The sequence below is a fragment of the Scyliorhinus torazame genome, chromosome 2, assembly GCF_047496885.1.
Source record: "Scyliorhinus torazame isolate Kashiwa2021f chromosome 2, sScyTor2.1, whole genome shotgun sequence".
Taxonomy (NCBI): Eukaryota; Metazoa; Chordata; class Chondrichthyes; order Carcharhiniformes; family Scyliorhinidae; genus Scyliorhinus; species Scyliorhinus torazame.
Genome location: NC_092708.1, coordinates 396,534,538 through 396,558,076, shown reverse-complemented (window position 1 = coordinate 396,558,076; position 23,539 = coordinate 396,534,538). Strand labels below are relative to the sequence as shown.

Here is a 23,539-nt window from a genome sequence, read left to right as displayed (position 1 = left end):
TGAAAGAATCTGAATCCTTTTCTGAAAATCTAACTTTGTTTCTGTTTCACGTTTAACATCCAACTGATAATTATTGTTTAAATTCAGAATTTCACCCAAGCTTTAGCAGGATGCAGGTTCTGCACCACAGAGCAGCCAAGGTTATTTCATTCAGGAACCATTTTTCTGACCTGGGGTCTCAGCTAACTCTCGTTTCCAAGCCCGTGGCTGCAGTCCTCTCAGTTCACCCGGCACTGCGATTTTAAACAGAGTGCTGGGAGTTGGATGAATGAGGGAGTTAGGTGGGGGGGGGGGGGGGGGGGGGGGGGGGGGGGTGGCTGGGAGTTGGGTGAATGAGGGAGTTAGGTGGGGGGGGGGGCTGGGAATTGGGTGAATGAGGGAGTTAGGTGGGGGGGGGCTGGGAGTTGGGTGAATGAGGGAGTTAGGTGGGGGGGGAGAAGGCTGGGAGTTGGGTGAATGTGGGAGTTAGGTGGGGAGAGAAGGCTGGGAGTTGGGTGAATGTGGGAGTTAGGTGGGGGGGAGAAGGCTGGGAGTCGGTGCAGAGGCGATAGGCCACATGACTGCCTTCGACACTGTGCCCTATTGTGTATTTTCTTTTCTTCTCATGTACTTAATGATCTGTTGAGCTACTCGCAGAAAAATACTTTTAACTGTACCTCGGTACACGTGACAATAAACAAAATCCAAATCCTGTTGATGGGGTCTATGAATTATCCAACAGGTTTGAGGTTCTTTCAGTTGGTTAGGGTGAGAGTGGTGGCTGCAGGGTGGATGGGTTTTCTGGGCATGGTGGTACAGGATGCCATTCAAATGGGGGCAGCAAAATGTATTGTTGTGGTAGTGGGGTAAGTATAGTGAGGGAGAGTGATGCTGTTTTTTGTCGCAAAGAGCGAGACTCCAGATGGCTCTGTTGCCTGCCCAGTGCCAGGGTTAGGGACATCTGCTCAGGGCTGGAGAGGAACCTGCAATGGGTGGGGGAAGGATCCAGACACCATGGTCTATGTAGCTACAGACTGCATGGGCAAGACAAAGAAAGAGGTTCTGCATAGTCACTATGAGGAGCCAGACATCAAATTAAGAAGCAGGAACTCAAAGGATTATTACCTGAACCACATGCAAATTGGCAGAGAGCAAATAAGATCAGAGAGATGAAGGCGTGGCTCAAAGATTGGTGTGGGAGAATTGGTTCCGGTTTGAGGGGCACTGGCAATAGTACTGGGAAAAGTGGGATCTGTACCGTTGGGGATAGTCTACTCCTGAACCATGCTGGGGCCAGTGTTCTAGTGCGTCACATAACTAGGAAATCAGAGAGGGTTTTAAACTGAATAGTGGGGGCAAGGCATCGAATTTGAGAAGATGTGGCAAATCAAAGAGCAGAAACAAGCCAAGAGAGAAAGGTATTAATATGGGAAATGATAAACAGACCGTGACAGGAAGGGACAGAAAGGACAAATCCAAGAGTAAATCAGCAGATGGGGCGAGAGGTTAGATTGGGGCCCAAATAGAGAAGTGTACATGGTATTTCGGGAGGACAAAAATCTAGGAAAAGGTAAAAGGATAGCGCTGTTAATTAAAGGTGACATTAGCACAACAGAAAGGGATAACCTAAGTCCAGGAAACCAAATGTAGAAGAGGTCTGGATAGAATTGACAAATGGTAAAATCAAGAAGGCACTTGTGGGAGCGGTGTACAGGCCTCCTAACAGTAACCACATGGTAGGATGGAGTATGAAGGAAGAGATAATGAGAGCTTGTATGGTGATAATTTGGCGGATTTTAATCTACATATAGACTTTAAAAATTAGACGTGCAAAAGTAGCCCTGGACAAGGAGTTCACAGAATGTTTTTGAGGTAGTTTCTTAGAACACCGCCTTCTGGAGTCGGCCAGAGAGCAGGCTATACAAGACCTGGGAGTGCAACAAAATAGGATCAGTGACCTCATAATGAAGGCAACCGAGGATGGACAGCAGGTCAAAAGATTAGACAGAATATAAAAAACAGCAAAGAATGACTAAAAGATCAATGAGGAGGGGAAAAATAGAGTACGAGAGAAAGCGAGCTCGAAATATAAAAATGGATGATAAGAGTTTTTATTTAAAAAATTAAAAGAAAAGAGTGAATAAAGTGGTCATGTAGAAAGTGAGTCTGACGAAATAATAGTGGAAAATCAGGAGATGGCAGATGAATTGAACGGATATTTTGCATCAGTCTTCACCATAGACGATTCAAGTAACATCCCAGTGTAGCCATCTGGGATGGCCACGCCCCGATTACAAAATGGACACTTGCAAAGAATGCAGGGAAAATTGGACAAGACCAAAAAAGCAAGCAGGTGCAAGGTCTGTCTGTTGATTAGAGCTGTAGCACTCAGACAGGACCGGTGCTGCAGAACCACCTACATACGAATGAGCCATCCCCGGGAACAAAAGGCAACATTTAGGGAAACAATGCTAAGCCAGACATCCCGGCGCCAGAGGAGACTAAAACAAAGCAGACCAACGGCCACCTAGGACACGCCCAGCAATCAGGGAACCCACCCCTCTACTGGAGGAAAATCGATAAGGACGATTGGGAAAAGGCCCAATTAATTGGGACCAAGTGCAAGGCCCGCCCAAAAGCACGCCAAGCCCTTTTGGGGTATAAAAAGGACTCCCCAAGAGAGGATCGCACTCTTGGCCTTGGCTCTCAGCGAGGAGAGACCTGCCAAAGCTGCACCAGACCAAGTAAGTTCCAAGTCAATGCACGCTACGAGATAGACGCTCCTAGTTGCTATCCCGTAAACAGTTCAACCCAGCAGCCTCAGAACCGAGCAACGGCCATTGGTCCTCTGACTGAGTGGGCGCCCGAAGCTAAGTATAGGCTTTAGTAATAGTGATAGTTTAGGTTGAGGAGTTTTATGCATGAGTAGATTTGACTGTGTGTAAATAAATGAGCATTGCTTTTGAACTTACTAACTGGTGTATCGAGTCATTGATCAGTATTCGGTTTTGAACCTTGTGGCGGTGTCGAAAGATACCTGGCGGCTCTTGAACAAACGTAATTAAACAGAGCCAAATTAAGAGCCAACAGCAAGTTAGCAACACCAGAATATCTGTAAATGAGGAAATGAAAGGGATGGAGGGATTCACCATTCCCAGAGAAGTGGTACTGAGCAAATTGTTGGAGATATGGGCTGGCAAGTCCCCGGGTCAAGATGGTCTTCATCTTAGGGTCTTGAAAAAAGTGAGTAATGAGATTGTTGATGAGCTGGTTTTAATTTTTGAAAATTCCCTAGATTCAGGAAATGTTCCATTTGATTTAAAGATGTAGGGGGCGATTCTCCGAGATGGAGGCCAAGTGTTCGCGCCGTCGTGAACGCCGTCGCGTTTCACGACGGCGCGAACAGGGCCCAGGCACAACTTATTCTGGCCCCCACAGGTGCTGGAGCGGTTCATGCCGTCCAGCGTCCTTACACAGCGCCAAATGGGCGCGCGCCAACCCGCGCATGCGCAGTTGGGCCGCGCCATCCTGTGCATGCGCGGGGAATGTCTTACGCACGCCGGCCTCTCACCAACATGGCGCTGGTGTTCTGGGGCCGCACGCGGAAGGAGGTAGGCCCGGAGTGGGAGAGGCCGGCCCGCCGATTGGTGGGCCCCGATCGCGGGCCAGACCCCATTGGAGGCCACCCCGGTGAAGGAGCCCCCCTCCCTCCCTCACAGGCCGCCCCCCCAGCATTCCCGCAGAGTTCCCGCCGGCAGCGACCAGGGGTGGATGGCGCCGGCGGGAACCTGTCATGCCGTAGCGGCCGCTCGGCCCATCCGGGCCAGAGAATCGCCGCTCGCCGGTTCTCCGAGCGGCCCGGTGCGAATCGCGCGCCGCTGGTTTCCGGGGGTGTGGGAGAATCGCGTGCGGGGATCAGGGCGGCGTGGCACGATTCACGCGGCACCCCGGCGATTCTCCCACCCGGCATGGGGGGAGAATAGCGCCCGTAACTCCTTTATTCAAAAAGGGAGGGAGACAGAAAGCAGGAAGATATAGGACAGTTAGTCTATCATAGTTAGAGTTAGATTTATTGTCACGTGTACTGAGGTATAGTGAAAAGTATTGTCCAGTCAGATCGCTCCATACATGAAAAACAGGATATATGATAAATATACATACATCTGTCACAGGGAAAATGTTAGAAGCTATTATTTCAAAAGATATAGCAGGCACTTCGGTAACTTCAAGGCAAATAGGCAGAGTCAACATGGTTTTGTGAAAGGGAAATCAGGTCGAACCAAATTGGGGTTCTTTGTCGAAGTAACATGCGCTGTGGATAAAGGGGAACCGGTGGATGTGCTGTACTTAGATTTCTAGAAGGCATTTGAAAAGGGGCCACATTATTGCAGAAAATATCAGCATCAATCATTTTTACTCATGTCATAAGTAGGTTTACATTAACACTGCAATGACTCGGCAAATGTGGAGAAGGTACGGAGCTGGGTCAGAGGGGTGACTCCCAATGGGTCAGAATTGAGGAGAGTTTGTGTAGGGGGTGGGGATTGAAGGTGCTAGCGACAGCGCCGCTCCCAACGGCCCCGGGGAGATACTCAGGGAGTCCGGCAGTTTCAACAGCACTTTGGGTCGGGGGCAGGGTCAAGGGAAATGCCGATTCGGTGGAACCATAGATTTGAGCCAGGGAGGTGGGATGGAAATTTTCGGAGATGGGAGGAGAAAGGAACTAAGACACTAAAAGATTTATTTCTTGGGGTCGTTTTGGGGGTTTGAAGGAGCTGGGAGCGAAATATGGACTGGAGGAGGGGGAAATATTTAGATACAGGCAGGTTCGAGACTTTGCCAGGAAGGAGATACAGAGCTTCCCAGTGGAGCCGGCTTCCACATTGCTGGAGGAGGGGCTGACGACAGGGGGACTGGAGAAGATGATAGCATCAGCGGTTTACGGGGCTATTTTGGAGGAGGAGAAGGCGCCGCCAGAAGGGATCAAGGCAAAGTGGGAGGAAGAGTTGGGCGAGGATATGGAGGAGGGGTTCAGGTGTGAGGTGCTCCGGAGAGTGAACGCCTCCACCTCGTGTGCGAGGTTGGGGCTGATACAGCTGAAGGTTGTGTATAGAGCAAGGGCGAGGATGAGCCGGCTCTTTGAGGGGGTAGAAGATGTGTGTGAACGTTGCAGAGGGGGCCTTGCTAATCACGTTCCTATGTTTTGGTCCTGTCCAAAGCTGGAGGATTACTGGAAGGTGGTGTTTAGGGTAATCTCTAAAGTTGTCACGTGAAACTGGACCCGGGCCCTCGGGAGGCCATATTCGGGGTGTCGGACCAGCCGGGGTTGGAAACGGGCGCGGAGGCAGATATCATAGCCTTCGCCTCGTTGATCGCCCGAAGGCGGATCCTGTTAGGGTGGATATGGTATATGTTGTGTTGCCCTATTATGTATTTTCTTTTATTCCCTTTTCTTCTCATGTACTTAATGATCTGTTGAGCTGCTCGCAGAAAAATACTTTTCACTGTACCTCGGTACACGTGACAATAAACAAATCCAATCCAATCCAATCAACCTCTCCACCCTGTGCCCTGGCGTGGCGGGGGGACCTGCTGGAATTCTTGACTCTTGAAAAGGTCAAATTTGAACTGAGGGGAAGGATGGAGGGATTCTACAATTCATGGGCGTTATTCATTATGCACTTTCGAGAATTGGATCACATCGAACATCAGTAGGGGGGGGGTTGGGAGTGTTGGGGGGAGGGGGGGCTGTGTGTGTTAATGGCGACTATGGGTGATTCCTGATTCCTCTTTGTCATTTGTTTGTGTTAACATGCAGGCAAATGTTTGGGGTTTGGTGGGAGGATGGGATCGTTGTTATCGATATGGGGATTGACATTACATTCGTTACTGATTATTGTTTATTGTTGGGTGTAAATTTGGGAGAAAATGTGAAAAAGGAGGAGAATAAAAAAAAAAATTTTTAAACGCTGCAATGACGTTACTGTGAAAAACCCCTAGTCGCTACATTCCGGCGCCTGTTCGGGTACACGGAGTGTCCAGTTCACCTAACAGCACGTCTTTCGGGACTTGTGGGAGGAAACCGGATCGCCCGGAGGAAACCCATGTAGACACGGGGAGAATGTGCAGACAGACAGTGACCCAAACCGGGAATCGAATCCGGGTCCTGGAGCTGTGAAGCAACAGTGCTAACCACTGTGCCGACATGCCGCCCACTGTGCTACCGTGCCATCCAATAGGGAAGCAGTACTCAACAAACTATTGGGATTGAGGGCAGACAAGTCCCCAGGGCCTGATGGCCTATATTTTAGGGTATTCAAGGAAGTGGCAGTGGAGATAGTGGATCCATTGGTTATAATATTCCAAAATTCCCTGGACACGGGAAAGGTTCCTGTGGATTGGAAAAATGCGAAAGTAACGTCCTTATTCAAACAGGGAGGGAGGCAGAATATAGGAAATTACAGGCCAGTTAGTTTAACCAGTTAGTTGTTGGGAAATTGTTAGAATCCATTATTAAGGAAGTAAGTTCAGGACATTTGGAAAGTCAAAACGCAATCCATCAGAGTCAGCGTGGTTTATGAAGGGTAAATCATGTTTTACTAATTGTCAAGAGTTCTTTGAAGATGTAACAAGCAAAGTGGATAATGGGCATGCTGTAGATGTAGTATATCTGGGCTTCCGGCAGGCGTTTGATAAGGCGCCGCACAGAAGGTTAATTCACAAGGTGTGATCACATGGGATTCGGGGTAATTTATTATCTTGGATAGAAGACTGGCTGACGGCCAGGAGACGGAGAGTCGGGGGAAATGGGTCTTTTTCTGGATGGCAAGATGTAACGAGTGGGGTGCCACAGGGTTTGGTCCTTGGGCCTCAGCTATTTACAATCTAGATTAACGACTTGGACACAGGGATAGAAGGTTCTATAGCCAAATTCACAGATGACACAAAAATAGGTGGGACAGTAAGTTGCAATGAAGAAAAAAATAACCTTACAAATATCTTAAAGGTAGGTTAGGAGAGTGGGTCAAAATGTGGCAGATGGAGTTTAACGTGGATAAGTGTGAGGTCATGCATTTTGGTCAGAAAAATGGAAAGGCAACTTATTATCTCAATGGGGAGAGACTTTGGGGAGCTCCGATGCAGAGGGCTCTGGGTGTCAGTGTGCATGAGTCACAGGAAACGAGCATGCAGGTGCAGCAGGTAATGAAGAAAGCGGCATTTATAGCTAAAGGAATTGAGTATGAAGGTAAGTGTTGTAACTGTACAAGGCATTGGTGAGACCGCACCGGGAGTATTGCGCACAGTTTCAGTCTCCTTATTTGAGGAGGGATGTTGTGGCATTGGAGGCAGTTCAGAGGAGGTTCACGAGGTTGATTCCAGAGGTGAGGGGTTTGTCGTATGAGGAGAGATTGAACAGTTTAGGCCGATACTCTCCCGAGTTTAGAAGAATGAGGGGGAATCAAATTAAGGTATTAAAATGATAAAAGCTATGGATAAAGGAGATGTGGAGCGGATGCTTCCTCTTGTGGAACATTCTAGAACGAGCGGTCATTGTCTCAGGATTAAGGGGTAGCAAATTTAAAACCGATTTGAGGAAAAACTACTCCTCCCAAAAGGTTGTGAATGTGTGGAATTCGCTACCCCAGAGAGCGGTGGATGCTGGGACAGTGAGTAAATTTACGGAAGAGTTAGACAGATTTTTAATTGGGAATGGGTTACGGAGAACCCTAGCTCTTATTAGAAAAAACTATTCTGTCTAATTCCACCTTCCAGCTCTTGGTCTGTAGCCCTGTGGGTAACAGCGCCTCAAACACAAATCTGGTGTTGTTGATTAATAAGGGGACCAGGGGTTATGGGGAGAAGGCAGGAGAATGGGGATGAGAAAATATCAGCCATGATGGAATGGTGGAGCAGACTCGATGGCCCGAACAGCCTAATTATGCTCTTATATCTTATGGTTTTATGGTCTAAACTATAAATCCATGTTATAGGGGGTAACATTGGCATGGATTGAAAATTGGCTGGCTAACAGAGAACAGAGTTGGCTTCAATAAGTCATTCACTGCCTGACAGGATATAATGAGCGGTGAGCCACAGGGATCACTGCTGGGGCCTCAACTGTTTACAATTTATATAAATAATTTGGATGAAGGGGCTGAAGGTCTGGTTGCCAAGTTTGCTAATGACACAAAGATAAGTAGGAAAGTAAATTGCAAAGAGGACTGAAAGGGGGTTACAAAGAGACACAGATCAGTTAAATGGGTGGGTAAAGGTCTGGCAAATGGAGTATAATGTGGGGAAATGTGAAATTGTCCATTTACAAAGAACAAAGAAAAGTACAGCACAGGAACAGGCCCTTCGGCCCTCCAAGCCCGCGCCGACCATGCTGCCCGACTAAACTACAATCTTCTACACTTCTGGGGTCCGTGTCCCTCTATTCCCATCCTATTCATGTATTTGTCAAGATGCTCCTTCAATGTCACTATCGTCCCTGCTTCCACCACCTCCTCCGGCAGCGAGTCCCAGGCACCCACTACCCTCTGTGTAAAAAACTTGCCTCGTACATCTACTCTAAACCTTGCCCCTCACACCTTAAACACCTTAGTAATTGACCCCTCATCCCTGGGAAAAAGTCTCTGACTACCCACTCTGTCTATGCCCCTCATAATTTTGTAGACCTCTATCAGGTCGCCCCTCAACCTCCGTCATTCCAGTGAGAACAAACCAAGTTTATTCAACCTCTCCTCATAGCTAATGCTCTCCATCCCAGGCAACATCCTGGTGAATCTCTTCTGCACCCTCTCTAAAGCCTTCTGGTAGTGTGGCGACCAGAATTGAACACTATACTCCAAGTGTTGCCTAACTAAGGTTCTATACAGCTGGAAGGTTCTATTTAGCAGGAAGAATAAAAGAGAAGCTTATTGTCTGAATGGTGAGAGATTGCAGAGCTCTGAGATGCAGAGGGATCTGGGTGTCCTAGTGCATGAATCCCAAAAGGCTGGGACACAGGTACAGCAAGCAATCAGGAAAGCTGATAGAATGTTATTGTTTATTGCGAGGGGAATTGATCACAGAAGTATTGAGGTTATGCTTCAGTTACACAGGGTATTGGTGAGACCACACCTGGTGTATTGTGTACAGACTCGGTCTCCTTATTTAAGGAAATATGTAAATGTGTCAGAAGCAGTTCAGAGAGGGTTTACCAGACTAATACCAGGATTGGGTGGGTTGTTTATGAGGAAAGGTCGGACAGACTCCGTTTGTACCTGCTGGAGTTTAGCAGAGTGAGAGGCGACGTGATTGAAACGTACAAGATCCTGAGGGGTATTGATCGGGTGGATGGGGGGGAGGATGTTTCCTCTGGTGGGAGAACCTAGAACCTGGGGTCACTGTATAAAAACAAGGGATCACCCATTTACACGAAGAAGTCTTACAACACCAGGTTAAAGTCCAACAGCTTAGTTTCGAATCACTAGCTTTATGAATCACTTGCTCATTTAAGACGGAGATGAGGGAATGTTTTCTCTCAGAGAGTTGAGAGTCTCTGGAACTCTCTTCTTTGAAAGGCAGTGGACGCAGAATCTTTGACTATGAAGCTGAAGTTACAATCAGATCAGCCATGGCCGGGCAGGGTCGAGGGGCCGAGTGGCCTTCTCCTGTTCCTAATTCGTCTGTTCCTACAATTTTACAGAAAGCCGATAGCTTCATGGTCACTTTTGCGGACGCCAATTTTTAACTTCTCCCCTCAGCAAAATCAAACCCTTTGGTTTGTGGCACAACAGCCACTGGGTCCCTTTTCAAAGTTAAACAGGCCCAATCAGGTGCTTCACTTGAGCATTATCAAACAAAATGTGACTCAGTCACATGAGGAGCTATTAGTAATTCGGCGATGGGATGTGGGCACCGTTGGCAAGGCCAGCATTTGTTGCCCATCACTAATTACCTGGGCACTTTCAGAGGGCATTTCAGAGTCAGCCACATTGCTGTGGGGTCCGGAGTCACGTGTAGGCCAGACCGGGTAAGGACGGCAGATTTCCTTCCCTGAAGGACATTGCTGAACCAGATGGGTTTTTACAAAAATCACTGATAGTATTGTCATGATCTGCAAACATGCAACCAATGAACACTCAGAATAGGACACAACCAATGGGCAGTCAGGACACTCAGAGGTGCCTACAGAAACACGATAAAAGGGATGAGGCCCTCACACCCTGCCTCTTTCCACAGACAGACATCTAGAGAGTTAGACAGGGTTGATCAGCAGCATCACCCCCCAGCACGTGGCTTAGAGCAAGCTGCTACAGTTAGATGGAGTTACTACAGTTAGATTAGCAGAGAGTCGAACTCATTTGAGAACTGTGTTAATAGTTCAATAAACACGTTGAACTCATTTCAGAGGCTGGAGCATCCTTTAGTTAAGACTGCGTCAAGTAGCAGCCTGTGTTGTCCGAAGCAGCAGAACACAAGTATCACGGTCACCATGACTGAGACCAGGTTTGTATTCCAGATTTAAGACTTGAATTGAAATTTCTCCAGCTGCCGTGGTGGGGTTTGAACCCATGTCCCCAGAGCTTTAGCCTGGGCCCAGGGTTTCCTGTCCAGTGACATTTTATCTATGCCACCTTCTTTCCCCCAACCCCACAGGGTGGACAAAGAGGTTGGTTCTGAGGAGAATCTTAAGGGAGACGAGAGGGACAGAGGCAGAGCGATCATGGACCGATTGAAAGAGAAAGGATGATCATTTTAAATTTGAAGCTTTGCCACATCAGGAACGATACAGTCTGAATGTGTGAACGGTGCGGGGACGTGAACCGACGTTTGCAGGGGCTGGCAGGTTGACCTGGAGAGCTCTGCAATAGTCAGCTCTGGGGGTGGGGGGTCATGAAAACAACACAAACTGACCCTCCCAAACCCACCTGTCTCTCCCTCCGTGCTACCTCCTGCAGCGCCCTCTTTGTGGAGCGGAGTTCATTCCCCAGAGCTGCCAGCGTGTTCTGTGTCTGCTCGTCCTTTTCCCAGACCCCGTGTTCTGCCTGGTCCAGCTCTGCCTTCAGGGTCAGCACCTTCTCGGCTGCCTTCTCCTTTATTGCCTCCAGTTTTTCCAGGGATTCGCTCAGCTTCTCGATCGTCCTGCTCTGCCCCCTGGTGGTTTCCTGTGGGAAGATAACCGGTGGAAAGGGTTTATTTGGAATCCGGGGCGGGATTCTCCAATCCCGTGGCAGAGTGTCCACGCCGCCGTGAACGCCATCGCGTTTTACGACGGCGTGAACGGGCCGATCCGACGACTAATTCTGGCCCCTCCAGGGGGCCAGCACGGCCCTGGAGCGGTTCACGGCGCTCCAGCCGCTGATCCTGATGTGAACCGGGCGCCACGGGATCCGCGCATGCGCAGTGGCACCGGCGACAACGCGCACATGTGCAGTGCCTTCCTTCACCACGCTGGCCCCCGACTGGCGCCGCGCCAACCACGCCGGCGCCGATGCCGGTAATTCTCTGCGGGGAATCCGTGCCAGCGTCGTGGCTGCGTGGCCCGTTCGCGGGGATTCTCCGGCCCGGGCTGAGAGAATCCCGCCCCCGGTTGGCCTTCCAAAAGGCACCGTGGATTAATATCCCTCTCTTGCCCAGTGAGCTACTCAACTGCCCATTCTCTTTCCCAGCACCGTCTCCACCATTGTCAGCTGGACAGAGCTGAACAGTATTTGGTGGACCATCTCTGGCTCCTGGTGGGCGATTTTCTCTCCATGTACACCCGTATGTGCGTGCATGTAGGTACACGTGTGTATTTTTTAAAAGTCTTTGATGGAAGGTGGACATCGTTGCCCGGGCCAGCATCTGTTGCCCATCCCGAATTGCCCTTGGACTGAGTGGCTTGCTGGGCCCATTTCAGAGGGCAGTGCAACCTCAGCCACATTGCTGTGGGTCGGGAGTCACATGGAGTCCCCGGCCACCAGGCGGGGAGAGCAGATTTTATTCCACGAGTGCATCAGACGGACTTTTCTGACAATGGATTGCCATCGCTGAGAATAGCTTCAACTCCTGATTCATAATCGAATTCTGAATCGCAACTACCATTGTGGGTTGAAACGCGTGTCCCCAGTGCGTTGGCCTGGGCCTCTGGAGTACTAAATCCACTGACATTACCACCATTCGTCCATTTCACTGAAGCATTATTGCAACTAACACAGCAAGATGCCACACACAACACCGTGGGAACGGTGAGGTCAGCTGCTTTTAGCGATGTTGACTTGTACCAGTGTGGGCACTGGGAATAAAGGATCCACTCGCTCTGCAGGATCCTCTCTCTCTCTGCAGGATCCTCTCTCTCTCTCTCTGCAGGATCCTCTCTCTCTCTCTGCAGGATCCTCTCTCTCTGTAAGATCCTCTCTCTCTCTCTGCAGGATCCTCGCTCTCTCTCTGCAGGATCCTCTCTCTCTCTCTCTCTGCAGGATCCTCTCTCTGCGGGATCCTCTCTCTCTGTAAGATCCTCTCTCTCTCTCTGCAGGATCGTCTCTCTCTCTCTGCGGGATCCTCTCTCTCTCTCTCTGCAGGATCCTCTCTCTCTCTCTGCAGGATCCTCTCTCTCTCTCTGCAGGATCCTCTCTCTCTCTCTCTGCAGGATCCTCTCTCTCTCTGCGAGATCCTCTCTCTCTCTGTCTGGGATCCACTCTCTGTGCAGGATCCACTCTCTCTCTCTCTCTCTGCGGGATCCACTCTCTCTCTCTGCAGGATCCCCTCTCTCGCTGCGGGATCCTCTCTCTCTCTCTCTGCGGGATCCTCTCTCTCTGCTGGATCCACTCTCTCTCTGCAGGATCCTCTCTCTCTCTCTGCGGGATCCTCTCTCTCTGCGGGATCCTTTATCTCTCTGCAGGATCCTTTCTCTCTCTGCGGGATCCACTCTCTCTCTCTGCTGGATCCACACTCTCTCTCTGCAGGATCCTCTCTCTCTGCAGGATCCTCTCTCTCTGCGGGAACCTCTCTCTCTCTCTCTGCGGGATACTCTTTCTCTCTCTGCAGGATCCTCTCTCTCTCTCTCTCTCTGCAGGATCCTCTCTCTCTGCTGGATCCACTCTCTCTCTGCAGGATCCTCTCTCTCTCTCTGCGGGATCCTCTCTCTCTGCGGGATCCTTTATCTCTCTGCAGGATCCTTTCTCTCTCTGCGGGATCCACTCTCTCTCTCTGCTGGATCCACACTCTCTCTCTGCAGGATCCTCTCTCTCTGCAGGATCCTCTCTCTCTGCGGGAACCTCTCTCTCTCTCTCTGCGGGATACTCTTTCTCTCTCTGCAGGATCCTCTCTCTCTCTCTCTCTCTGCAGGATCCTCTCTCTCTGTAGGATCCTCTCTATCTCTCTGCAGGATCCTCTCTCTCTCTGCAAGATACTCTCTCTCTCTCTGCAGGATCCTCGCTCTATCTCTGGAGGATCCTCCCTCTCTCTTTGCAGGATCCTCTCTCTCTCTCTGCGGGATCCTCTCTCTCTCTCTCTCTCTGCGGGATCCTCTCACTCTGCAGGATCCTCTCTCTCTCTCTGCAGTATCCTCTCTCTCTGCGGGATCCTCTCTCTTTCTGCCTCTGCAGGATCCTCTCTCTCTCTATGCAGGATACTCTCTCTCTCTGTGGGATCCTCTCTCTCTATCTGCAGGATCCTCTCTCTCGCTCTGCAGGACCCTCTCTCTCTCTCTTTGCAGGATCCTCTCTCTCTCTGCGGGATCCTCTCTCTCTCTCTGCGAGATCCTCTCTCTCTGCGGGAGCCTCTCTCTCTGCGGGATCATCTCTCTCTCTCTCTCTCTCTGCAGGATACTCTCTCTCTGCGGGATCCTCTCTCTCTCTCTGTCTGAAGGATCCTCTCTCTCTCTCTCTCTGCAGGATCCTCACACTCTCTGCGGGATCCTCTCTCTCTCTCGCTGCAGGATCCTCTCTCTCTCTCCACAGGATCCTCTCTCTCTCTCTCTGCGGGATCCTCTCACTCTGCAGGATCCTCTCTCTCTCTGCAGGATCCTTTCTCTCTCTCTCTCGGCGGGATCCTCTCTCTCTGCGGGAACCTCTCTCTCTGCGGGATCCTCTCTCTCTCTCTGCAGGATCCTCTCTCTCTCTCTCTCTGCGGGATCCTCTCTCTCTCTCTGCAGGATCCTCTCTCTCTCTCTCTCTGCGGGATCCTCTCTCTCTCTCTCTACAGGATCCTCTCTCTCTCTCTCTGCGGGATCCTCTCTCTCTCTGCGGGATCCTCTCTCTCTGCAGAATCCTCTATCTCTCTATGCGGGATCCTCTCTCTCTGCGGGATCCTCTCTCTCTCTCTCTGCAGGATCCTCTCTCTCTCTCTCTCTGCGGGATCCTCTCTCTCTCTCTCTACAGGATCCTCTCTCTCTCTCTCTGCGAGATCCTCTTTCTCTCTCTGCGGGATCCTCTCACTCTGCAGGATCAACTCTCTCTCTGCAGGATCCTCTCTCTCTCTCTCAGCATGATCCTCTCTCTCTGCGGGATCCTCTCTCTCTCTCTCAGCATGATCCTCTCTCTCTCTGCGGGATCCTCTCACTCTCTCTGCGGGATCCTTTCTCTCTCTCTCTCTGCGGGATCCTCTCTCTCTCTCTGCAGGATCCTCTCTCTCTCTCTCTGCAGGATCCTCTCTCTCTCTCTGCGGGATCCTCTCTCTCTCTCTCTGCAGGATCCCCTCTCCCTCTCTGTGGGATCCGCTCTCTCTCTCTGCGGGATCCCCTCTCTCTCTCTGCGCGATCCTCTCTCTCTCTCTCTGCAGGATCCTCTCTCTCTCTCAGTGGGATCCACTCTCTCTCTCTCTGCAGGATCCCCTCTCTCTCTCAGTGGGATCCACTCTCTCTATCTCTGCAGGATCCTCTCTCTCTCTCTGCAGGATCCTCTCTCTCTCTCTGCAGGATCCTCTCTCTCTCTCTGCGGGATCCTCTCTCTCTCTCTCTGCGGGATCCTCCCGCTCTGCAGGATCCTCTCTCTCTCTCTCTCTGCGGGATCCTCTCTCTCTGTGGGATCCTCTCTCTCTCTCTGCGGGATCCTCTCTCACTCTCTGTGGGATCCTCTCTCTCTCTGCGGGATCCTCTCTCTCTCTCTGCGGGATCCTCTCGTCTCTCGGCGGGATCCTCTCTCTCTCTCTGCGGGATCATCTCTCTCTCTGCAGGAACCTCTCTCTCTCTCTGCGAGATCCTCTCTCTCTGCAGGATCCCCTCTCTCTCTGCGGGATCCTCTCTATCTCTCTACAGGATCCTCTCTCTCTCTCTCTCTGCAGGATCCTCTCTCTCTTTGCAGGATCCTCTCTCTCTGCAGGATCCTCTCTCTCTCTCTCTCTGCGAGATCCTCTCTCTCTGCGGGATCCTCTCTCTCTCTGCGGGATCCCCTCTCTCTCAGGGATCCTCTCTCTCTGCAGGATCCTCTCTCTCTCTCTCTCTGCGGGATCCTCTCTCTCTCTCTCTCTGCGAGATCCTCTCTCTCTGCAGGATCCTCTCTCTCTCTCTGCGGGATCCTTTCTCTCTGCGGGATCCTCTCTCTCTCTCTGCGGGATCCTCTCTCTCTCTCTGCGGGATCCTCTCTCTCTCTCTCTGCGGGATCCTCTATCTCTTCGGGATCCTCTTTCTCTGCGGGGTCCTCTCTCTCTCTCTCTGCAGGATCCTCTCTCTCTCTCTGCGGGATCCTCTCACTCTCTGCGGGATCCTCTCTCTCTGCAGGATCCTCTCTCTCTGCGGGATCCTCTCTCTCTCTCTGTGGGATCCTCTCTCTCTCTCTGCGGGATCCCCTCTCTCTCTCTCTCTGCAGGATCCTCTCTCTCTCTCTGCAGGATCCTCTCTCTCTCTCTGCAGGATCCTCTCTCTCCGCGGGATCCTCTCTCTCTCTCTGCGGGATCCTCTCTCTCTCTGCGGGATCCTCTCTCTCTCTCTCTGCGGGATCCTCTCTCTCTGCGGGATCATCTCTCTCTGCAGGATCCTCTCTCTCTCTCTGCAGGATCCTCTCTCTCTCTCTCTGCAGGATCCTCTCTCTCTCTGCGGGATCCTCTCTCTCTCTCTGCGGGATCCTCTCTCTCTGCGGGATCCTCTCTCTCTGCAGGATCCTCTCTCTCTGCGGGATCCTCTCTCTCTCTCTGCGGGATCCTCTATCTCTTCAGGATCCTCTTTCTCTGCGGGATCCTCTCTCTCTCTCTCTGCAGGATCCTCTCTCTCTCTCTGCGGGATCCTCTCACTCTCTGCGGGATCCTCTCTCTCTGCAGGATCCTCTCTCTCTGCGGGATCCTCTCTCTCTCTCTGTGGGATCCTCTCTCTCTCTCTGCGGGATCCTCTCTCTCTCTCTGCGGGATCCTCCCGCTCTGCAGGATCCTCTCTCTCTCTCTCTCTGTGGGATCCTCTCTCTCTCTCTGCGGGATCCTCTCTCACTCTCTGTGGGATCCTCTCTCTCTCTGCGGGATCCTCTCTCTCTCTCTGCGGGATCCTCTCGTCTCTCGGCGGGATCCTCTCTCTCTCTCTGCGGGATCATCTCTCTCTCTGCAGGAACCTCTCTCTCTCTCTGCGAGATCCTCTCTCTCTGCAGGATCCCCTCTCTCTCTGCGGGATCCTCTCTATCTCTCTACAGGATCCTCTCTCTCTCTCTCTCTGCAGGATCCTCTCTCTCTTTGCAGGATCCTCTCTCTCTGCAGGATCCTCTCTCTCTCTCTGCGAGATCCTCTCTCTCTGCGGGATCCTCTCTCTCTCTGCGGGATCCCCTCTCTCTCAGGGATCCTCTCTCTCTGCGGGATCCTCTCTCTCTCTCTCTCTCTCTGCGGGATCCTCTCTCTCTCTCTCTCTGCGAGATCCTCTCTCTCTGCAGGATCCTCTCTCTCTCTCTGCGGGATCCTCTCTCTCTGCGGGATCCTCTCTCTCTCTCTGCGGGATCCTCTCTCTCTCTCTGCGGGATCCTCTCTCTCTCTCTCTGCGGGATCCTCTATCTCTTCGGGATCCTCTTTCTCTGCGGGATCCTCTCTCTCTCTCTCTCTGCAGGATCCTCTCTCTCTCTCTGCGGGATCCTCTCACTCTCTGCGGGATCCTCTCTCTCTGCAGGATCCTCTCTCTCTCTGCGGGATCCTCTCTCTCTCTCTGTGGGATCCTCTCTCTCTCTCTGCGGGATCCCCTCTCTCTCTCTCTGCAGGATCCTCTCTCTCTCTGCAGGATCCTCTCTCTCTCTCTGCGGGATCCTCTCTCTCTGCAGGATTCTCTCTCTCCGCGGGATCCTCTCTCTCTCTCTGCGGGATCCTCTCTCTCTCTGCGGGATCCTCTCTCTCTCTCTCTGCGGGATCCTCTCTCTCTGCGGGATAATCTCTCTCTGCAGGATCCTCTCTCTCTCTCTGCAGGATCCTCTCTCTCTCTCTCTGCAGGATCGTCTCTCTCTCTGCGGGATCCTCTCTCTCTCTCTGCGGGATCCTCTCTCTCTGCGGGATCCTCTCTCTCTGCAGGATCCTCTCTCTCTCTCTGCAGGATCCTCTCTCTCTGCGGGATCCTCTCTCTCTGCGGGATCCTCTCTCTCTGCGGGATCCACTCTCTCTCTCTCTGCAGGATCCTCTCTCTCTCTCTGCAGGATCCTCTCTCTCTCTCTGCGGGATCCCCTCTCTCTCTGCGGGATCCTCTCCCTCTGCAAGATCCTCCCTCTCTCTCTCTGCGGGATCCTCTCTATCTCTCTACAGGATCCTCTCTCTCTCTCTCTCTGCAGGATCCCCTCTCTCTGCGGGATCCTCTCTCTCTCTCTCTGCGGGATACCCTCTCTCTCAGGGATCCTCTCTCTCTGCAGGATCCTCTCTCTCTGCGGGATCCTCTCTCTCTCTCTCTGCGGTATCCTCTCTCTCTGCGGGATCCTCTCTCTCTCTCTGCGGGATCCTCTCTCTCTCTCTGCGGGATCCTCTCTCTCTCTCTCTGCGAGATCCTCTCTCTCTGCGGGATCCTCTCTCTCTCTCTCTGCGGGATCCTCTCTCTCTTCGGGATCCTCTTTCTCAGCGGGATCCTCTCTCTCTCTCTCTGCAGGATCCTCTCTCTCTCTCTCTGCGGGATCCTCTCTCTCTCTCTGCGGGATCCTCTCTCTCTCTCTGCAGGATCCTCTCTCTCTCTCTCTGCAGGATCCTCTCTCTCTGCGGGATCCTCTCTCTCTGCAGGATCCTCTCTCTCTCTCTGCAGGATCCTCTCTCTCTCTCTCTGCAGGATCCTCTCTCTCTCTCTGCGGGATCCTCTCTCTCTCTCTCTGCGGGATCCTCTCTCTCTGCGGGATCCTCTCTCTCTGCAGGATCCTCTCTCTCTCTCTCTGCGGGATCCTCTCTCTCTGCGGGATCCTCTCTCTCTGCGGGATCCTCTCTCTCTGCGGGATCCTCTCTCTCTGCAGGATCCTCTCTCTCTCTCTGCAGGATCCTCTCTCTCTCTCTGCGGGATCCCCTCTCTCTCTCTGCAGGATCCTCTCTCTCTGCGGGATCCTCTCTGCGGGATCCTCTCTCTCTCTGCAGGATCCTCTCTCTCTCTCTCTGCGGGATCCTCTCTCTCTCTCTCTCTGCAGGATCCTCTCTCTCTCTCTCTGCGGGATCCTCTCTCTCTCTCTCTCTGCGGGATCCTCTCTCTCTCTCTCTCTGCAGGATCCTCTTTCTCTCTCTGCGGGATCCTCTCTCTCTGCAGGATCCTCTCTCTCTCTGCAGGATCCTCTCTCTCTCTGCAGGATCCTCTCTCTCTCTCTGCGGGATCCTCTCTCTCTCTGCGAGATCCTCTCTCTCTCGTTCTACTGGATCCTCTCTCTCTCTGCACGATCCTCTCTCTCTCTCTGCAGGATCCTCTCTCTCTCTCTGCGGGATCCTCTCTCTCTCGGCGGGATCCTCTCTCTCTGCAGGATCCTCTCTCTCTCTCTGCGGGATCCTCTCTCTCTCGTTGCGTGATCCTCTCTCTCTCTCTCTGCAGGATCCTCTCTCTCTCTCTGCAGGATCCTCTCTCTCTGCGGGATCCTCTCTCTCTGCAGGATCCTCTCCCTCTCTCTGCTGGATCCTCTCTCTCTGCAGGATCCTCTCTCTCTCTGCAGGATCCTCTCTCTCTGCAGGATCCTCTCTCTCTCTCTGCAGGATCCTCTCTCTCTGCAGGATCCTCTCTCTCTCTCTCTGTGAGATCCTCTCTCTCTGAAGGATCCTCTCTCTCTCTCTCTGCGGGGTCCTCTCTCTCTCTCTCTCTGTGAGATCCTCTCTCTCTGCGGGATCCTCTCTCTCTCTCTGCAGGATCCTCTCTCTCTCTCTGCAGGATCCTCTCTCTCTCACTGCAGGATCCTCTCTCTCTCTCTGTGGGATCCTCTCTATCTCTGCGGGATCCTCTCACTCTGCGGGATCCTCTCTCTCTCTGCAGGATCCTCTCTCTCTCTCTGCAGGATCCTCTCTATCTCTGCGGGATCCTCTCACTCTGCGGGATCCTCTCTCTCTCTGCAGGATCCTCTCTCTCTCTCTGCAGGATCCTCTCTATCTCTGCGGGATCCTCTCACTCTGCGGGATCCTCTCTCTCTCTGCAGGATCCTCTCTCTCTCTCTCTGCTGGATCCTCTCTCTCTGCAGGATCCTCTCTCTCTCTGCAGGATCCTCTCTCTCTGCAGGATCCTCTCTCTCTCTCTGCAGGATCCTCTCTCTCTGCAGGATCCTCTCTCTCTCTCTCTGTGAGATCCTCTCTCTCTGAAGGATCCTCTCTCTCTCTCTCTGCGGGGTCCTCTCTCTCTCTCTGCGGGATCCTCTCTCTCTCTCTGCAGGATCCTCTCTCTCTCTGCAGGATCCTCTCTCTCTCACTGCAGTATCCTCTCTCTCTCTCTGTGGGATCCTCTCTATCTCTGCGGGATCCTCTCACTCTGCGGGATCCTCTCTCTCTCTGCAGGATCCTCTCTCTCTCTCTGCAGGATCCTCTCTATCTCTGCGGGATCCTCTCACTCTGCGGGATCCTCTCTCTCTCTGCAGGATCCTCTCTCTCTCTCTGCAGGATCCTCTCTATCTCTGCGGGATCCTCTCACTCTGCGGGATCCTCTCTCTCTCTGCAGGATCCTCTCTCTCTCTCTCTGCAGGATCCTCTCCCTCTCGGCGTGATCCTCTCTCTCTCTCTCTGCGGGATCCTCTCACTCTGCAGGATCCTCTATCTCTCTCTGCAGGATCCTCTCTCTGTCTCTGCAGGATCCTCTCTCTCTCTCTGCGGGATCCTCTCTCTCTGCAGGATCCTCTCTCTCTCTCTGCGGGATCCTCTCTCTCTGCGGGATCCTCTCTCTCTGCAGGATCCTCTCTCTCTCTCGGCGGGATCCTCTCTCTCTGCGGGATCCTCTCTCTCTGCAGGATCCTCTCTCTCTCTCTGCGGGATCCTCTCTCTCTGCGGGATCCTCTCTCTCTGCAGGATCCTCTCACTCTCTCTGTAGGATCCTCTCACTCTCTCTGCGGGATCCTCTCTCTCTCTCTGTGAGATCCTCTCTCTCTGCAGGATCCTCTCTCTCTCTCTGCAGGATCCTCTCTCTCTCTCTCTCTGCGGGATCCTCACTCTCTGCGGTATCCTCTCTCTCTCTGCGGGATCCTCTCTCTCTGCGGTATCCTCTCTCTCTCTGCGGGATCCTCTCTCTCTCTGCGAGATCCTCTCTCTCTGCAGGATCCTCCCTCTCTGCGGGATCCTCCCTCTCTCTCTGCGTGATCCTCTCTCTCTCTCTCTGCGGGATCCTCTCTCTCTGCGGTATCCTCTCTCTCTCTGCGGGATCCTCCCTCTCTCTCTGCGTGATCCTCTCTCTCTCTCTCTGCGGGATCCTCTCTCTCTGCAGGAGCCTCTCTCTCTGCGGGATCCTCTCTCTCTCACCGCAGGATCCTCTCTCTCTCTGAGATCCTCTCTCTCTGCGGGATCCTCTCTCACTCATTGTACTGGATCCTCTCTCTCTCTCTGTGGGATCCTCTCTCTCTCTCTCTGCAGGATCCTCTCTCTCTCTGCAGGATCCTCTCTATCTCTGCGGGATCCTCTCACTCTGCGGGATCCTCTCTCTCTCTGCAGGATCCTCTCTCTCTCTCTCTGCAGGATCCTCTCCCTCTCGGCGGGATCCTCTCTCTCTCTCTGCGGGATCCCCTCTCTCTCTCTCTGCGGGATCCTCTCTCTCTCTCTGCGGGATCCTCTCTCTCTCTCTCTGCGGGATCCTCTCTCTCTCTCGGTGGGATCCTCTCTCTCTGCAGGCTCCTCTCTCTCTCTCTCTGCGGGATCCTCTCTCTCTCGGCGGGATCCTCTCTCTCTGCGGGATCCTCTCTCTCTCTGCGGGATCCTCTCTCTCTCTCTGCGGAATCCTCTCTCTCTCTCTGCGAGATCCTCTCTCTGCAGGATCCCCTCTCTCTCTGCGGGATCCTCTCTATCTCTCTACAGAATCCTCTCTCTCTCTCTCTGCAGGATCCTCTCTCTCTGCAGGATCCTCTCTCTCTCTCTGCAGGATCCTCTCTCTCTTTCTGCAGGATCCTCTCTCTCTCTCTGCAGGATCCTCTCTCTCTTTCTGCAGGATCCTCTCTCTCTGCGGGATCCTCTCTCTCTCTCTCTCTGCGGAATCCTCTCTCTCTCTCTGCGAGATCCTCTCTCTCTGCGGGATCTTCTCCCTCTGCAATATCCTCCCTCTCTCTCTCTGCGGGATCCTCTCTATCTCTCTACAGGATCCTCTCTCTCTCTCTGCGGGATCCTCTCTCTCTCTCTCTCTGCGGGATCCTCTCTCTCTCTCTGCGGGGTCCTCTCTCTCTCTCTGCAGGATCCTCTCTCTCTCTCTGCGGGATCCTCTCTCTCTCTCTGCAGGATCCTCTCTCCGCGGGATCCTCTCTCTCTCTCTGCAGGATCCTCTCTCTCTCTCTGCGGGATCCTCTCTCTCTCTCTGCAGGATCCTCTCTCTCTGCGGGATCCTCTCTCTCTCTCTCTGCAGGATCCTCTCTCTCTCTCTGCGGGATCCTCTCTCTCTCTCTGCGGGATCCTCTCTCTCTGCGGGATCCTCTCTCTCTCTGCAGGATCCTCGCTCTCTCTCTCTGCGGGATCCTCTCTCTCTCTCTGCGGGATCCTCTCTCTGTGCGGGATCCTCTCTCTCTCTCTCTCTGCGGGATCCTCTCTCTCTCTGCGGGATCCTCTCTCTCTCTGTGGGATCCTCTCTCTCTCTCGGCGGGATCCTCTCTCTCTGCAGGATCCTCTCTCTCTCTCTGCGAGATCCTCTCTCTCTGCAGGGTCCTCTCTCTCTCTCTCTGCGGGATCCTCTCTCTCTCTCTCTGCGGGATCCTCTCTCTCTCACTGCAGGATCCTCTCTCTCTCTCTGTGAGATCCTCTCTCTCTCTCTCTGCGGGATCCTCTCTCTCTCTGCGGGATCCTCTCTCTCTCTGTGGGATCCTCTCTCTCTCTCTCGGCGGGATCCTCTCTCTCTGCAGGATCCTCTCTCTCTCTCTGCAGGATCCTCTCTATCTCTGCGGGATCCTCTCACTCTGCGGGATCCTCTCTCTCTCTGCAGGATCCTCTCTCTCTCTCTGCAGGATCCTCTCTATCTCTGCGGGATCCTCTCACTCTGCGGGATCCTCTCTCTCTCTGCAGGATCCTCTCTCTCTCTCTCTCTGCAGGATCCTCTCCCTCTCGGCGTGATCCTCTCTCTCTCTCTCTGCGGGATCCTCTCACTCTGCAGGATCCTCTATCTCTCTCTGCAGGATCCTCTCTCTGTCTCTGCAGGATCCTCTCTCTCTCTCTGCGGGATCCTCTCTCTCTGCAGGATCCTCTCTCTCTCTCTGCGGGATCCTCTCTCTCTGCGGGATCCTCTCTCTCTGCAGGATCCTCTCTCTCTCTCGGCGGGATCCTCTCTCTCTGCGGGATCCTCTCTCTCTGCAGGATCCTCTCTCTCTCTCTGCGGGATCCTCTCTCTCTGCGGGATCCTCTCTCTCTGCAGGATCCTCTCACTCTCTCTGTAGGATCCTCTCACTCTCTCTGCGGGATCCTCTCTCTCTCTCTGTGAGATCCTCTCTCTCTGCAGGATCCTCTCTCTCTCTCTGCAGGATCCTCTCTCTCTCTCTCTCTGCGGGATCCTCACTCTCTGCGGTATCCTCTCTCTCTCTGCGGGATCCTCTCTCTCTGCGGTATCCTCTCTCTCTCTGCGGGATCCTCTCTCTCTCTGCGAGATCCTCTCTCTCTGCAGGATCCTCCCTCTCTGCGGGATCCTCCCTCTCTCTCTGCGTGATCCTCTCTCTCTCTCTCTGCGGGATCCTCTCTCTCTGCGGTATCCTCTCTCTCTCTGCGGGATCCTCCCTCTCTCTCTGCGTGATCCTCTCTCTCTCTCTCTGCGGGATCCTCTCTCTCTGCAGGAGCCTCTCTCTCTGCGGGATCCTCTCTCTCTCACCGCAGGATCCTCTCTCTCTCTCTGAGATCCTCTCTCTCTGCGGGATCCTCTCTCACTCATTGTACTGGATCCTCTCTCTCTCTCTGTGGGATCCTCTCTCTCTCTCTCTGCAGGATCCTCTCTCTCTCTGCAGGATCCTCTCTATCTCTGCGGGATCCTCTCACTCTGCGGGATCCTCTCTCTCTCTGCAGGATCCTCTCTCTCTCTCTCTGCAGGATCCTCTCC

At 52.7% G+C, this 23,539-nt stretch overlaps 1 protein-coding gene across 1 annotated transcript in view; it reads right to left on the bottom strand.

Annotated features, from left to right (window-relative positions):
• Window positions 1-23,539, bottom strand: part of LOC140407937 (coiled-coil domain-containing protein 170-like) — a 118,784-nt gene that overhangs the window by 3,107 nt on the left and 92,138 nt on the right. Inside the window, exon 11 of the mRNA XM_072495126.1 lies at window positions 10,896-11,132. Coding sequence (XP_072351227.1) covers window positions 10,896-11,132 — 237 coding nt within the window. The remainder of the gene's footprint in view (window positions 1-10,895; window positions 11,133-23,539) is intronic.